This window comes from Zophobas morio, unplaced genomic scaffold, assembly GCF_036711695.1.
Source record: "Zophobas morio isolate AGI-343-1 ecotype UQ-CSIRO unplaced genomic scaffold, CSIRO_AGI_Zmor_V1 ptg000030l, whole genome shotgun sequence".
Classification (NCBI taxonomy): Eukaryota; Metazoa; Arthropoda; class Insecta; order Coleoptera; family Tenebrionidae; genus Zophobas; species Zophobas morio.
The window spans coordinates 6003839-6018335 of NW_026972135.1; the positions used below are offsets into that span (position 1 = coordinate 6003839).

General features: G+C 33.8%; 3 protein-coding genes across 3 annotated transcripts in view; all 3 read left to right on the forward strand.

Annotated features, from left to right (window-relative positions):
- The window catches only part of LOC135138737 (uncharacterized), a 254941-nt gene extending 240495 nt beyond the window's left edge, over positions 1–14446 (forward strand). The window contains exon 10 of the mRNA XM_064068726.1: positions 13598–14446. The gene's annotated coding sequence lies outside the window, so the exon portion shown is untranslated. The remainder of the gene's footprint in view (positions 1–13597) is intronic.
- Positions 1–14446, forward strand: part of LOC135138747 (uncharacterized) — a 31803-nt gene extending 17357 nt beyond the window's left edge. The window contains exons 2-4 of the mRNA XM_064068747.1: positions 4088–4242; positions 4660–4818; positions 8433–14446. Coding sequence (XP_063924817.1) covers positions 4198–4242; positions 4660–4818; positions 8433–12929 — 4701 coding nt within the window. The 5' untranslated portion in view covers positions 4088–4197 and the 3' untranslated portion in view covers positions 12930–14446. The remainder of the gene's footprint in view (positions 1–4087; positions 4243–4659; positions 4819–8432) is intronic.
- Positions 1–14497, forward strand: part of LOC135138740 (uncharacterized) — a 60446-nt gene that overhangs the window by 3061 nt on the left and 42888 nt on the right. The window lies entirely within an intron of this gene.

Genomic DNA, 14497 nt, shown 5'->3' on the forward strand with positions numbered 1-14497 from the left:
TGTTTTCAAATTTTCGACTTTTCAATTTTTCAAATTTGACTTTTATAAACTCTCAATTTTTCGATTTTTCAATTAATCGATGTTTTGATTTTCTTATTAATTGACATTCGACTGTTTGGATTTTCCAGTTTTTCAATTCTCCAATTTTTCGATTTTTCGAGTTTCTGATTTTTTAATTTTTCGATTTTCTAAGTTTCGATGTTTCGACTATACTTTTTTGATTTTTCGATTTCTTAGTTATTCAATTTTTTAGATTCTCAGTTCTTCGATATTTCAATTTTTCAAGTTTTCGAATGTTTCAATTGCTTAGATTTCTTAATCTTTTGATCTTTTGACTTCGTGGTTTTAGATTTTCTATTTTTCAATTTTTAGATTTTTTCAAAATTTCGATTTTTAAATTTTTCATTTTTAAAATTTTTCGATTTTTCAAAGTTTTGATTTAGCGATTTATCAAGATTTGGTTGTTTTGATATTTTGATTGTTGAACTTTCTCGATTTATCAGTTTTTCAATTTGTACCTTTTCGATTTGTTTATTTTGGACTGCTTCGGTTTCTCAGTTTTCTACTTTTCTGTTTTTTCGTTTTTGTTTATTTTTTCGCTTTTAGATTTTTGAATTTGCAATTTTTTATCTTTTAACTTTTCATTGTTTCGATTTTGGCCAATTTCAGTATCCCAATTTTTTTACTTCGACTTAAACAAAAAAATAGTTGCATGTCAAGTGAGTGAAATATGTAACATGTGATATTATATTTGTAAATAAAACCATCTAAATATATACCAAAAATGTTCACTTATTCGTTATAAAATCCGATCGAACAACTATTTCACGTAGAAATTATTGTCCAAATCAACGAAATCGCTTCTGAACGCTTATAGAGTCGACAGTTGCCTGAGTGCTTTGTGGTCTGTAGATCAAACAAGTTCTCGGGCGACGAGATGTGACCTTCGCAAGAAACATGTGCTAAGGATATGGAAATAGTAACTTACACAACTAGTGTTAATCGAACATTTGACCAAATTTTACGTAAAGTTACACAAGGAACAACGTTGGTGCGATTTTTTTTTTTTTTGAAAATTTGCATTAATTTGCAAATATTAAATAATGAAACTAATAAAGCTATTTGTTACATTTTTAACTGCAAAGTTAAATTGTATATTTTAAACCAGAAAAATTACATGTATACGCGGGCTGTGATTCTCCATTTGAAAATTTAATATTATTAGTTTTGGCTAACAAATAAAAAATTGCTCATTTCTCGATTTTGTTTGTATTATAGATATTTTAAGTTTATTTGGTTTCTGTAATTAGGATTTCTTCCTGTTGAAATCAGTAAATATTATTCAGTGGCGGCTCGTGACTGTCTGATGTGGTGAGGCGATGATAGAAGTTTGACAATAATAATATCAATAATAAAATTAATTAAATTAATGTCATTAATGCATATTACTAGTCTTAGTAACTACTATCATTACTAACTAGTAATGATAGAAGTGTTACTTGAATACCGGTCATTTCCGAATCAGTAGTGAGTCCTAATAATAATATTATTACTAATAATAATAATAATAATAATAACACCCATAACACATTTAATCAACAATGTTTTTACAAGTCAAAATTTTGTTTAAACTAGCACTTTCTTGGAGGGATTCGCCAATAGTTGTGTTCCTTTCTAAATATTAATTTAAGCCCATGAAATTTTTAATGTCTTTGGAACTTTCATGTAACTTTGCACTTCGGATGAAATTCTTTAAATCGTTATATCCCGGAGACATCGTCCATGTGTTTTTTTCATTGCCTAAGAGTAGATACGGCCAACAATATACATTTTCAGCATAAATATTACGGCTACGGCAGAGCCGTTTATATGTTTCGTACCAGGTTGATTTAAAAGACCTGGAGTACTGACGATTTTGTCGCTTATCAATGGAAGTTAAATTAATTAACGGTTTTGACTGCTCGATATTTAGCAAAATTTACCGACGTTCTAACTCGGTTCGCCGTGAAAACGGCGTTTCAAGAAGCAACATGATAATATCGTACTCCGGATTCATTTTTCACTCACCTGTACCCTGTACCCTGTACCTATGAAAGAGACAAAAACACGAAACACCAACACGTGGGCTTTTATTCACATTTATGCTAATTACCCACGCACCCTGCACCCCTACCATTCTGTAAAATAAATAGGAAAATGGTTGAATTAGTACGCCGAAATTGGCCGAGAAGCATCGAAGATATCGCCTCAGTTCCGAGCGAATTCATGTATTGGAGTATAGCAGCTGAGTCATGGAAATCCGTGTCTGTGATTGGGCTTCGTTGGTTTAAGTGAACCGACGCTCTGGCCGCTTCAGTTAAAGAATTCGGGGCATAAATCGTACGGTATTCAACGAAAAATGTCCGCAGAACGTGTAAAAAATTAAAAATCATGTACAGATCTCCCATTTCAACATATTTTTGTAACTTAAAATGCATTGAAAGCTCTTTTTTAATTATAAATTAAGTCAATCTGTTCTTTAGATATCTGCTGTGAGGCGCCGCCTCACTTGCCTCATATGACGAGCCGCCACTGATATTATTATTAAAATAGAAGCATCAAAATTAGTTATAATTAAGTATAATTTTCTTTCAGACAACCAGAATTGGTAGACAGCTAGGCTTTGAAACTACGATAGTGCATTAAGAAAACAGTAAATTTAGATTATTTTTGGTATTTCTTTATATAACTTTTGCGAATTAAGTGGATATATATCAGAAATTAATGACGGATTTTTAATAAACAATCAGTTAAAAATTAAAGTTAAAGTTAATCACGCATTTAACGAGGAGTTTAGCGACGTCTGATTGGCGTACAGTCGGTCACGTGGTATTTTAACGTCGTGTTAAAAATTTAATCGCAATCAAACATCTAATTGAGCTTCTGCAACGGTTTGAATTTATTATTATTTAATGAAATTGGTATCCCATTTGACTACAGTTTCTTCAAAAATTTTTTTTTAGTGATAAGCCGTATACGTCCACACTTTTCCACTAAAATCATCATTCATAAGATTGAAGACAGGAGCAAATCATGATATAATGATATAAATCTTGACTTTTTACCCGAGACATCCAGATTTAAAAAAAAACAAAATTGCACAATAACAACATTTTTGAAATTGAAATCTTGCACTGGTTTTAAGGCAATCGCAAGCTTTAAAATTACTTATACAGGGTGAGTTGGAAATAATGAATCCCATGTTTCCCAATCTTTTATTATACAGGGTTATTATTATTAGTATTAGGTTGCACAAGTTCAAATTATATGTGCCTTTGCTAACATGTTGGTGACGTTATCACAAGATTTTGTTAGGAAAAAATTCGCTTGAAACATACGTATTCGATGTTTATTTACCTGTAGTTTAACAATCCACACACATGTCTTTATTTTAACTTTATAGAGGATATCATTAAATAATACTCTAATTCACAAAATTACATTTTATAATTTTTGGAAGAAGCTATATTTGAAGTTCTGTCTAAATAACTTTAGACCATTTTTTTTTTGTGAATATTCTATGTACTATAGTTAGACATATGACAGAAATGCCAGTACTCAAAGACAAAAGCTGAATTTTGCAACAGTTTTTAAGTATATGTGCTGTCGGAGGTTGACAGTAGTGGCTACTATCCTGTCCTCAGTTTTGTTAGTATAAAATAAATGCAAGGAAAAAACAAAATTTTTTTTTTAATTTTAACTATATGGGCATGTACTGTAATTAAAGTGCTTTTCAAAATTACATTAAATGTTTGGTAGTAACTGCTGGAATATTTTAAATTTTAGATTTGAATTTGATAGTAGATAGTCATAAATTTTTTTTTTTTAAGATAACACTATCGTTCTCAGCTTACGAATTTTAACTGTTATAGAGCGAATTTTTGTCCAAAGAACATTCTTTCCCCCTTTTCAAAAATAATACGCTAATATAATAGAGCTTCCATCCATTAGTTTTATTGTCGAAAACTGACACATACACTAATATCAGTGTTCTGACAGCGAGGGGTGTATTTTTAATCGGTGTATATAATTTTGAATTTTTTTTCAGCAAACACATTCAACGTTGACTTGAGTTCCGAAGAAGAAGAAATTAGAAAATTAGAAGAAAATTTAAAATAGAAAAAAGAACATAGAGCACTAAGAAAACATTTAGAAAAGATGAATACTTCGCAATCTGAAGAGAATGCATGTTCCTCAAAAAAGGTATTGTATCTTTGGACCAACAAAGAACAAATGTTTGTTTAGATTTATTACAACTTTAAAAAAATAAATACCTAATTTGACTGCAGAGTTATAGATAAACACGTCTAATAGTGTTTACACCTGCAGAAGTGTAGTAAATCTATAAAATTTTAGAGTAAAAAACATTAAAAAACTCAATTTTTTTTCTTCCAAATTATGCGAAATAAAATATTTTTCGACCGAGTATTAGACTACTGCTATCTTTATAGACCCAAAGCGCTCTGTGATTAACAATTGAGCTTATTTTAATTTACATGGTCTTCGCAAAAAATTGTTTAAATGTGTATTTAAGAGTAGATAAAAATATTTCGTTAATTACATATATTTTTAGGATACATAAATAAATATATAAGTGTCATTAATTAAATACTTTGTCAGCCAACAGATCCAATACAAACAGAAGATACTTCAAACAAACAAGCTCTTGCATCTCGGAATAATCAAGAAATTAAAGAAAGTACCGAAGAAAATGCACATCAAAAGAAGCAGATTCGTGAAGAAAAGGATGGAAAAGGAAATGAAGCTTTTCCGAAAGACGTGAGTTTGTTTATCAAAGTATATGATATTTACTTTGGTTTTTAAATTTATGCGACATATTACAATCTGAACATACCAACTATTTTAATGAATCAAAATGAAATAAATAATGCTTTTGGAGGTTTTGTTGAATCGATAATATGTATTTGAATTTAGTCGATATCAATAGTTAATGTTTGAAGCAAATTTTGCGTTGGCAATTCTGAATTATTGGCAAAAAATGCTAGTACCTCAGTTTACAGTTGTCAATTTTGACATGGGCACACGTAACAAATGTGTTGATTGGTTAACATGATGGCAGCTGCTATATATGTTTCTTTGAAAATCAATTTTGCCATTATAAAATTTGAAATAGTTTGCCAACCTGTTAAAAAAAAATCACATTTATTATCAGTCACCCGGTACTCCCGGTAGTTATTGATCTACCAAGGATGAAAAACTGCGAATAGGGTACTTGCACTCAACTGCCAATTTTAATAAAAATTGGTGCAAGTGTTCCCTATGTAATATAGAACCTAAAGTCCTCAACAAAAGTTGAAAAAAAAATTGTAAAAAATATCCAGAGTCTTAATTCTTGAGTTTTATTTTAAAGGCGGAACCTGGTCTCTGACGTCATAAGCCATAGTCCAATCATATCAGTGCTGAACATGGCAACATTGAAGAACTTGTTCTTCAATGACGCGTACATAACTTGAGGTTATGTACGTGTCATACATAACCTCTTATAATTGTATAACCTATTTTACGATGTCGGCTCTGCCAAAAAAGAGCGCTGGACAAAATAACGCGCGACTAAAAAAACCGCGACAAAAGAGCGCCGAGACAAAAAAGCCCAGTAATTAAATAATATGGGAAAAAAAAACGCCGAGACAAAACAGCACGCGATTAAATAGCGCTGGGACATTTTATTGCGCCATGAAATAGCGCAGCATTTTTAGCTTTGTAGTAGGTTTGTGCCAATCCAAAGTTTTTCTCATTTTGTCAAATTTTCAAACGCCCGTCATGGAATTTGCGAAATCACAAAAAGGTGCAAGAATATTGTTTTATGGTGGTTACCGCTACCGCAAAGACAAAGAGAACATCCATTCCGTTTCTTGGAGGTGTTCTCAAGAAGGATGGAAAGGGAGATTGCTAGTGTCAGAAAATTCAAGTGAACCGACTTCAACAACGGCTCATAGTCACGGCTCAGATTCGGCGAAGAGAGAAGTCGGAGTGAGGCAATCTATGAGGGAATTGGCAGAAACTTCCAAAACCAAGGCAGATAATTCAAACCTCCATCGAAGGTACTTTCGAAGAAGCCGCAGTCCTCTTACCGACATACGACTCGAGAAGCTCTGGTAATTTTACTTGCCGAGAGGAAGTCGTAATTAAAGAACACCACAGGATTTCGGAAAGAGGTGAAAATTTTCTGCTCTTAGACACAGACTTGGGAGATAACCAAAGAATTCTTGTTTTTGGCACCAGAACGAATTTGGACACATTAAAGGAGTTTCGCCACTGGGCGATCGACGGTACATTCAAGACCTCGCCTCCATTATTTCAATAATTATTTACCGTGCACGTAATAATAGACGGAAAAGCGATTCCTGTGATATTCGGTCTATTGCCCAACAAGCAAGAACAAACTTACATGAAATTTTTCGAAAGCATACTGGAAGTGGAACCAAACTTGGGCCCAGAAACAGTTTTGGTGGACTTCGAAATAGCATCTTTGAGTGCAGTCAGAAGGTGTTTCGGGCAAGCAAGAACCGTCGGCGGTTTTTTCATCTAAGCCAAAATTTATGGCGAAAAATTCAGCAAACCCATCTAACGGAACAACAGCGAAGTCAGAATAGGATGTAACATGTTGCTTGCTCTCGCATTTGTACCTGAAAAGGACGTGCAGTTTGCGTTGGAGATTATCGATGAAAATTTTCCTCATGAACTGCTACCTTTAGTAGAGTATTGGGAGAAAACTTACGTCGGAAAACGAATGCATAATTTGAGGTCTAGGTACGATATCAACATCTGGAATATGTTTGATCGAATGTTAACGGACCAAGGACGAACAACTAGTTAGAAGCTTGGCCCAACTCTTTCAAACACTCTTTGGATTGCCAACACCTTCAAATCTATAAGCTTATTAGACAGGGAACAAAGTGCTACACAAATGCATATGGCGAGGTACAGATCGGGAATGAGAGTTTGAGAATCGGCCAACTGTAAATATGTTCAGCTGAGAAAGCGGTTGAACCTATTGGTTTCGGAGTACTCATTTGCAAATGTTGAAAACTATTTGAAATCTGTGGCGTTAAACTTATCACTTTAATCGTTTATTGTTTGTTTAATTTTTGAATAGTCTGTTTCTAGTTCTGAAATAAAGTTGAGTTGATTTTGTGTGGTTTATTCATAACCGATCTATTTGGAGGCTATAGTATTACCGTTTTGAGACGTTTTATTGGGCTAGTAAAGGTAATTTTTAACATTAAGTCAATATTCATATTAATATTCACATCAGGACATCATTCTCGTTTGTCTACCCTTTTCTGACGTGTTCTATATGCCTAATAGTAATAAGACAATACATAATACAATTAATAGGTAACTATTAATTGTCGCAGATTATTTTGTCGCGTGTTAATTTGTCTTAGCGCTTTTTTGTCTCGGCGCTGTTTTGTCGCAGTTTTTTAATCGCGTGCTATTTGTCCAACGCTGTTTTTTGGCAGAGCCGCACTTGACAGTACAGCCGACCATAAAAAGTCCCTATATTAATACGGAAACATCCTCGACTTGGCAACAATGTATGGCTTATGACGTCACGCCCAAAAGTGCGCGTGATTTAAATATTAATTTTTAATAATTTATTGCTACACTATGAATAATCAAATGCACTTTTTACAACAATACCCTTGTTTTATGAGTTCTGCTGAATCATTTTCTGGCTTTACTCAAAAACGTGCAAGATGCCTATTATACGCATGTCTGCAGTTTGGTAGTCGAGGCGTAACCGAGGACAGCAAACAGGCGAGATTATAACGCGCACTTTTTTACAGAGGTGCAAATTACTTTTTCCTATGATCTTCTCGGTTTTAGAAAATTAAAAATCAATACAATACAAGGCTTTTAAGTGCTACAATTTTTTATTTTAATCAAAAAACTAAATTCAAATTTAGTCTCCAGGACTAATGTTAACTGTGCAATTAGTGCATTTGTTTATATTAATTCCTGCTGTCGAATAGGACGTACGAGACAAATTCTGATTTCTTGTCCTAGGTTTATAAGCAACATTATTTCCAATTTTAATCTGTTGAAGTGCTGTTGATTTTACCTCATGTTTCAGCATTTCATAAAAGTTTTATATTGATTTTCACAAAAGACACGTGACTTTCGTGCCAGTAAGTCTTTTGTAGCTGCAATTCTAGAGATGTGTCATCATTTTGTTTAACTTTTATGATTATTTTTTGTTAATCATTAATATTCACATGGATATACAAGCTGACAGATTACATTAGAAATGTAATTAAATAATGAAAAATAACAAGGAATACGAGTATTAACTACTTTGTAGGTCTATATTTTAAAACGAATTATATGTAGTTTGTCTCGATTTATTCATGTTGTTGACTCTGTTTCAGACTTTCAAAAAACGGAGAGGAACTACCGACAAGGGCAAAAAATACGAAGATTTGGTTACCGCTAACGTCGCACTTCAAATGGTAAGCGACAGTAAAATAAAAGACTTTCGCATATCTTCGAACGATAAAAATTTTGGTGATTTTGATGACGTAGTCATTGAAATTAAGACAGACAGGGGAATAAAAACAAAAGCATTGCAATTAAAACACAGTAACGAAAAAAGACAATTAACTACAAAGCAGCTGGCAGACAAAAGGGGAGACTTTAGTTTAATCAAATATTTCAAATCTGCTCAAGAGGTTCAAGACGAAGTGCAAGAATTTATATTATTCACCACAAATACATTTGAAACGTCAGAAGAAACGACATTTAAACTAGAAGAGGAAGAGTTTCACCTGAAGATCAGTAAAAAGACAGTTTCAGGAGACGATTTCGACGTTTTAAGAATTTCTGAAAATATAAATCATTATCACACATTTCAAATAGTAGAGAACGAATGGACTAAACAAAATCCTGAAAAAATTAGGAAGTATCAAACATTCTTTGAAAGATTTCGTCTTTACACAACTCAAGAACGTTTTGAAGCTCTTACAAAATCAACAATGAATAAATTCACTGAGATATTTTGCTCTAACGAAGAAACTTTCAAAAGGTACGTCGAGGTCATATCAGAATGGAGTATGCGAGATGGAAAAAAAGAAAAGCTAAGCAAAAAAATGATTCAAAGTGTGATCGCACTTCGTTTGCTTTCTTCTCAGATCGAACCGTTTGTTTTTGGTTCAGTCACAGACGAAATGAAAATACTTCGAGAGGCTATTTGTCTGTTCGACATCACGTTGTTGGAAAAAAAAGGCAGCAAGGCAGTTAAAAATTTGTGGGGAGACTTGGACCAAAATATTGACCTCAAAGAACTAAACAAAGTTCGAATACTTTACTCTCTTTCTTCTAATGACATAAGTAGTGACAAAAATCTGGATGCAAATTTGTTGACACAGTTGCTATGGCTGATGGAGAAATGTCCGCTCATTGTGAAAGAACACGTCAATATGGAGAAAGCTATTAACCTCTGTCCAGATGCAAAATTTATTATTCTTGGCGAGGGTAAATATGAAGAATGGATGACAGAACACTCTGTGTTTCAAAACTTGTTCAACTTGAAACCAGAAGTTGAATTGTATGAAAAAGTATTGCGAAAATTCACTATTTCTATACAAGGCAAAAAACCTCGTAATTTGGTGACTGCTTTCGAAAAAAATGAAGAAATTTTTAAGCATGTTACTGTGGAAAAACTTTTAGAGATGGCAAATGGTTCATGCCATATAGATGGACAAAAGGAAGTTTTTCCCAATCTTTATATCGACAGATATTTGTCAGTCAATATTATAGACATTAAATATTTAGAACGTGTTAATCGAAACACTGTTATCATTTTAAATTGCGAAGGTAATTCTCACCAATTGAAAATATCTAAAAAGTATACTCTAACAGACATCGAGGGTTTTTTAAGTAATGCAGACCCCAAAATTTTTGATAAACCAATTTTTATAAGGAGCGAAAAAAATTGTAGTGATTCTGATTTTCAAATAATATGTTCTAAAACACCAGAATCTACAACTGTCCACTATTTTAAATTTCTCAACGATCAAAATTTAGAATGGATTGGAAGCAAAGGCTTTGTTAATGAACTGCGAAATTATAAATTACCTAGTCGTTCCAAAAACGAAAACGAAATTTGGTCTTTCGAATTCAGCAACAACATACATCTAATAACAGGTGACCCAGGCATGGGCAAAACCGAGTTAACGAAGAGTCTAAAAAACAACTGTTGTGCGAGATATTGGACCGTGATTCTGAGTGCTCAAGATGTTATGTCTTTCTTTAAAAATTCACCAAAGTCTGAAAAATCAACAGACTTACAATTCGAAACATTTATTTTAAAGGAAAAATATCGAGACCTCGCTGGGTTGGATCGAGAATTCTTTACAATGTGTTTAAAGCAACGAAATGTGGTTTATGTATGGGACGCTCTTGATGAAATATTTACTCAGTATTTACATGGTACTTTAGATTTCATTCTTATGTTATCGCAGAAAGGTTTCATTCAGTGGGTTACTGCAAGGCAACATTTGAGATCTTCTCTTGAAGAAAAATTTGATACTCTGTCAGTGGGTATCAATCAGCTCACCGAAGTCGAGCAAGAGGACTACATTAAGAAACGTCTTAACAATTTTATTAAGCCTCTAGATATGAAACCAGTCATCGACAAAATTAAATCCACGTTTGCATTTACAAAACATATAGATATATTGGGAATCCCTCTTCAAATTTTTATGCTTACAGATGTTTTACTTCAAAATAAGGAAAAATATTTAGAGTTATTAGACACTAAATTTCTCCTGACTGACATGTATCGTTACTTTATTGCAGGAAAATTTAAGTTTTTCTACGAAGGCAAAGTTCCTGTAAACAATTATTTTTGGCAAGAAAAAGTGAGGAAGGAAAAGGAAGAAAAATTGAAACAGTATGAAAAGTTGGCGCTCAAAGTAATATTTCCTGAAAATATTTTGCAACAATTAAATATAGATTATTCGCAAAAGATAGATTCTGTTTCTGAAGATTTCGCAACTGTTGGTATCGTGACTGGACTACAAAACGGCATTCCGCAATTTGCACATGCTTCCTTTGCCGAATATTTTGTTGCCTTGTATTTATATAGAAATTTTGAAATGATACACAGAGACATATTTTTTGATGCGAAGTATAATAACGTACGTTTCTTCTTCGACATGTTAACTGGCAAAAATTCACAGGTCCATATAGCGATTTTATATAGAAATTTTGATGAAGTGGAGAACTTTGACGACGAAATAATAAAACGTAAAGATAAGTGTGGAAGAAGTGCCTTACATCTCATCTGTTCTTGGGGACAACGACATGGGCGTTTAAATGTACAACATAAAAACAAGAGTTATGTTATCAAGACAAATCGGGAGATTATGCGTAGTTCTTTAGAAACGAAACAATATTTTAGAGCGTTATTGTTTTTGTTAGACAAATGTGACATATTAGAAGAAGATTTTTTACATCAACTCACACCCTTAGCATGGGCACAAGAAAGTGAGAGTTTGGGAGCGGAACTGGAATTATTGCAATCACGCAAATTACAACTGAAAGATTCGTATAGTCCAAAAGACAAAATTAATATTTTATTTTTTGCCGCTTTGCACGGATACGCAGAAGCGTTTAAAATATTATTTTCATCTTCGAGTATTTCTAATAATGAAGTAAATTTTAGTGTTGAATTCGATGGTAGTACGCCTCTTATAATAGCTTCTCGAGAGGGGCACGAAACAGTTGTAGAGTACTTGGTCAAATACGGAGCCGAAATCAATCGCGCTAATAAAATTGGTTGGACACCGCTTTACGCAGCTTCCTCTCAAGGTCATGAAAAAATTGTCGAATGCCTGGGGAAATGCGGAGCCGAAATCAATCGCGCTACTAAACGTGGTGCGACACCACTTTACGCAGCTTCCTCTCAAGGTCACGAAAAAATTGTCCAATTCCTGGTGAAATGCGGAGCCGAAATCAATCACGCTAATTATATTCAAGGTCAGACACCACTTTACGCAGCTTCCTCTCAAGGTCACGAAAAAATTGTCCAATTCCTGGTGAAATGCGGAGCCGAAATCAATCGCGCTAATAATATTCCAGGTCAGACACCGCTTTGCGCAGCTTCCTCTCAAGGTCACGAAAAAATTGTCCAATTCCTGGTGAAATGCGGAGCCGAAATCAATCGTGCTGTTAATAATGGTCAGACACCGCTTTCCGCAGCTTCCTCTCAAGGTCACGAAAAAATTGTCGAATTCCTGGTGAAATGCGGAGCAAAAATTAATCCAGCTAATTCATATGAGAACACATTGTTGTACGCAGCTTGCTCGAAAGGTCACGAAAAAATAGTCGAATGCCTGATGAAATGCGGAGCCGAAATCAATCGCCCTGATCAATATCGTGGTAGGACACCGCTTTACGAAGCTTCCTCTCAAGGTCACGAAAAAATTGTCGAATGCCTGGTGAAATGCGGAGCCGAAATCAATCGCGCTGATGAAGATGGTTGGACACCGCTTTACGCAGCTTCCTCTCAAGGTCATGAAAAAATTGTCGAATGCCTGGGGAAATGCGGAGCCGAAATCAATCGCGCTACTAAACGTGGTGCGACACCACTTTACGCAGCTTCCTCTCAAGGTCACGAAAAAATTGTCCAATTCCTGGTGAAATGCGGAGCCGAAATCAATCGTGCTGTTAATAATGGTCAGACACCGCTTTCCGCAGCTTCCTCTCAAGGTCACGAAAAAATTGTCGAATTCCTGGTGAAATGCGGAGCCGAAATCAATAGCCGTAATCAATATGGTCGGACACCGCTTTACGCAGCTTCCTCTCAAGGTCACAGAAAAATTGTCGAATACTTAGTAAAATGTGGAGCAAAACCTTTCGTTTAATGAAATGAATAATGATGGTTCAACTCGAATAGTCACCAAAAATCTGTCGAATGTTTAGTTCAACGGTGATCCAAAACTCCTCTACGCCGGACCAGACTTTCAAAATTTTATTACCATCCGCCGCCTCGTTTTTTTATTGTTATTTTGTTGATCATATCAGGGACGGTAATTTTGCTCTATCTATTAAAAACAATGTTACCTTTACCGTTGAGAGATATTATTAAATACTTTAATTATAGGATTTATATTAAAAAAAATAGAATTAAAAAAAACCGAATTTGTTCGACCGTATTTCAGGAGCGACAAATGTCCTGTCTGATAACTTGGACCAATTTTACCTAGTTTGATTGAAATTAAAATTTGTTTCTACATTATTTTTTCGTAATACAGTGTTTTTCTTTATTTGTAGAATATGTTTCACTATTTGACACATTTTTCCCGTATTTGCCTTTTTGATATCATATGCCCAAAGTAATTCCGTTTGTCAAAATTCTTTCAGTTTTCCATCGCACAATTAATTCTAGTTCTAATATGAGTTTGATAATAACTTTATTATTTGCAAGTAATGTTGTAAATAGTTGCTCCAATGTGTAATTTATTTCCTCTGTTTGTGTCTTTTTTGTCAAGATCGCTCAACGGATGCAGCATTCATGTCTAACAAATGTCAGCGCTAGATTCGTTGTTCACGCATTCAAGACGCGTTTTTGTATTTGCATCTGTTCGGCGCTTCGAGGACAAAATAATTAAAAATTTTGAAATGTAAAGTGCCATGATACCTTTTAACTAAGTACTTGTACTCAGAATTAGCAAAAAACGACGTCAAGGCTGTTTTCCATTGTCGAATATTTTCATCAATATATAGATCCACTGGGTTTGCATTACAAAAATGAATATTTTGTACCAAGTCGTGGTTGTGGTTTAAATTTGTTCATAGTGTTTTAAGCATTTCACAACGATTTCCCAAAAACATACTCTTTTGACAAACTGACAAAGTTTGATTCAGAGAGGAAGCGGGAAATTTACTATGACCAAATACTGAAGATGCTCAAGCATGGCAACTACGAAACTATCTTTCTTCTTGACAATTGGTACACAGGTGAAAAAACACTTAACAAAACCAAAGCACGTAATTGAAGCAGCTTTTCTTTTGGGAATGGTTATTAATAGAAAGTGTAAAAATCTGAACTGGAGCAAAAATACCGAAGACGGGCTGCAACCTTGTCGTATTTTCTTATTTAACCATAGTTTTGTCGGTTTATTAAAAAAAGTATCATGGCATGTGAGGGATATTTTTACTTTGTAGTTGAGATATGTACATATATTGTAGTTTATAAGTTTATTACTAGTAATGTAACGCTGATTACTCCAACCAAGGACTTCGATAAACCTGTGTATCTAAAAAGTGTAATCAATCAGTTCCTATGTTGTAAATAAGTATGTAAATAATGAATTAATGTGTACATATGTTGAAATAGATTGCTGTTTGTTATCAAACATTAGAATAAAATACATTTTTTGGAATTTTTATTAAAAAAGTTTAAAATTGAAAAACCAAAAACTGAAGACTG